We start from the raw sequence: 3,111 nt of genomic DNA on the forward strand, positions 1-3,111 counted from the left end.
TTTTTTTAAAAATCAAACAAAGCTCAAAGTCAAAGAATAGTCAACCGTTAAAGTAGCTAAACATTAGCTATAAAAAAAGAAAAACTAAATTAAATTTATAGCTAAGCATTCACCAAAATGGCTTCATATTAGTTAAAAACTGTTAGCAAGTTAGCATATAAGGTGCCAGATAGAAAATACTGGAGCTAAACGTTAACCAAAAGTATGTTTTGGAAACAGCTAGCGGTCGGCTAATATGATCCAAATGTTCTCAGTCTTTTCACCTGCATGTGTTGAGGGGATGGAAATACTGGTTTGATGGAATGTTTAACAGTGGAGAACGAGATACCTTTACTACCCCCCCTGCCCCCCCTTCCAAAACACACTCGCACACAATCTCAACCCATCTGTGTTCTGGTACAATTTGTCACACAAACACACACTCACACTCACAGACCTCCATTCATGCCCACACCCACCCACATGATATCCTCAGCTCCCAACGTAGCCTCAAAACCTCCAGATTCCAAGTGACGCAGATGAGCTGCGACCTTCTTTATTAGGTGACGACCACGCCCCCCAATACACCCCCCCCCCCACCACCACCACCACCACCACCACCACCACCCCCTACATCCCTCGTCCTCCCTGCTCGTACTCAGAGAGACGGTGAACACACACCACTTCCTCCTCCATCCAGCCATTCTCTCTTTTATGTAGACACAGATGTCCAAGGTCTACACAGTGAGTGGGCGCAGATGGCTCCTACAGCCGCCCGTCACTCACAGCTCTGCGGGTACACACACACACACACACACACACACAGATCACAGTCCACTGGACTGCACATTTCACTACAGTGCGTGTGTGTGTGTGTGTGTGTGTGTGTGTGTGATGTAAATGTGTGTAGCTGTTCTGGTATCTAGATTGTGGTGTGTGTTGACGGTGATGATGATGGATGACTTCGTCTCACAGAGTGAGAGTGACGTGTCATGTGACTTCACCTGCCGTTATCTGAGACACATGTTTAATTCATTAATCCAGAGACAGATTTCACTGCCTATAAAAAAAAAAAATCTACCAAAATGTGTCCAGTAAAGCAGTGGTTCTTAAACTGTGGTACGAGTACCGATAGTGGCCAAATACTGAGGGTAGATAAATGATGGGCTGATTCTAGGTACCAGTTATTGTTGCTACTTCTTGTAGCATAGCCTTGGCTGATAAATAAGCTAGCACGCCAAGATCTTCTTTGCCTTCCGCACTGCTTTATTTTACTCTCTGTCTTACTAGTTGTGGTATGCGGTGTTGAAGATTTGACACTGACTGCAGTACTATACACTTTAATTTAACAAAAACTACGCTGTTAAACGTAACTAGCGCTGCAGGCTGTGCTAACGTGGCGCCAACACTTTCTCGTTCTAGTAAACTGTTGAACTGACCACGGTGTACCACAACCCTTTGCCCTTTGACTCCTGGAATTGGCTGAAGTCACCCCCCGTGACCTTGTAACTGTAGAAGATGACTGAGATAATGCATCGTTTTAATGTCCTGAAATAGGCCTTGGAGATGAAGATCTCTCAGGGATGTAACAAACGAAGAGATTCTAAAAATTGGCAACAATTTCCAAAAAATAGTTTTTTGAAAGGAAGCTCTTGGTTATGTTTACCAAATCTACATTTCTACCATTTCTGGTGGGTTTTAGCCTTTGGTGTTGTTTTCTGTTGAGCCATTTAATCAGTTGTCTTAACATTTTATATTTACCTGGCTGGTCTCAAGGCTTGGTCTGGTGGTCCTGAAGTCGATCTATGTAACTGGAGTGACCCCCCCCCCCCCTTGTAACAACCTAGGATCATGTGTGTTGGACTTTTTGCCCTCACTTGAACTATACTGTGTGTAGTTTATGTTGCCCCCAAAAAGGGAGTGTGGGTTGTTAATATAACACCAGGTCTTCAGAGGTGAAGATTCCTCCATTGTGGTTAAACGTTAACTGACAGTGACCTGGACTGACTTTGTTTTTTCATACAAAAGTTGAAGTGTAGTGAGAAAATAAAATCAGTTTAAATCAGGCGTGGGCAAACTTTGTGACTCGTGGGCCTTAGTATGAACTAAAACAAAAATGACGTGTAAAAGTCTCAACTGCTAAAATGCTTTAAGCCTTTTTTACGCCATCTATGGAGAAATACGGGCATTGCAGGGAAAAGGCAGGAGTATAATAATAATAATAGAAATGAATAACATAATTTGAACACGTTTGGCCGGATTAACAAGCCAAACGGGCCGCATCGGGCCCCCGGGCCGTAGTTTGCCCATGTCTGGTTTAAATTCATAATTGCCTTTAGACAATTATTGCTCATAAAGTACTGTTCGTCTTCGCTGACTCCAAACATTGTTTTCAACTCATCCAGAGGCCAACAATCAGACAAGCTGGAACATAACCAGTCCAATGCCCTTTTTTTTTTCTTTTACAATAAACACATTACTTACTGTCAGAGGCACTGATTATATTCCAGCTTGTCTCTTGTTGACCGAGAAAGTGAACTGGAACATAAACTGAAATACTGACACAGCAATAATTAGTTCAAAGTTAGCAAAAACTGCCCATGAAGCTCTAAGCGTGTCGATAAATAATTGGTTATTAAAAGTACATAATGAAAACACATCCTACAGAGATATGGTTTTTTAATCATGACTAAAATAATTACAAAAGGGCTTAAGGATGAACGCTAGCCAAAAAAACAGAACTTGAATGTCTAAAGGTTAGCCAAAATGACAGAGGCTAAATGTTAGCATTTGTCTGTATATATATATATATATTTAACAATCTTTTAAGTGTTTCCAGTCACACCAAATGCTTTTGATTTGAATTGACAGTTACTGGTCTCAATCGTGGAGAAATATTCCTCTAAATGTTGTCTCGTTTTCCTTTCAGAAATGTTGGACTCCAGTAACCTCATCACCTTCAATGGCCTGGCCAACAGCTCGGGCTACGACACCTTCCTCTTGGACGAGGAGCGTGGGAGGCTACTGGTGGGAGCCGAAGACCACATCTTCTCCTTCGACCTCGTCAACATCAACCGAGACCACAAACAGGTCTGATTCTAAATGAAGTCCACTTCATTTTAGTTACACTTT

General features: G+C 42.0%; 1 protein-coding gene across 2 annotated transcripts in view; it reads left to right on the forward strand.

The window, feature by feature from the left end:
* Positions 1–3,111, forward strand: part of sema3aa (sema domain, immunoglobulin domain (Ig), short basic domain, secreted, (semaphorin) 3Aa) — a 55,079-nt gene that overhangs the window by 18,829 nt on the left and 33,139 nt on the right. For both annotated transcript variants that reach the window (XM_017034512.2, XM_025057308.1), the window contains one exon: positions 2,909–3,069. In XM_017034512.2, the coding sequence (XP_016890001.1) occupies positions 2,909–3,069 (161 nt within the window). The remainder of the gene's footprint in view (positions 1–2,908; positions 3,070–3,111) is intronic.

The sequence above is a fragment of the Cynoglossus semilaevis genome, chromosome 8, assembly GCF_000523025.1.
Source record: "Cynoglossus semilaevis isolate Cse_v1.0 chromosome 8, Cse_v1.0, whole genome shotgun sequence".
NCBI lineage: Eukaryota > Metazoa > Chordata > Actinopteri > Pleuronectiformes > Cynoglossidae > Cynoglossus > Cynoglossus semilaevis.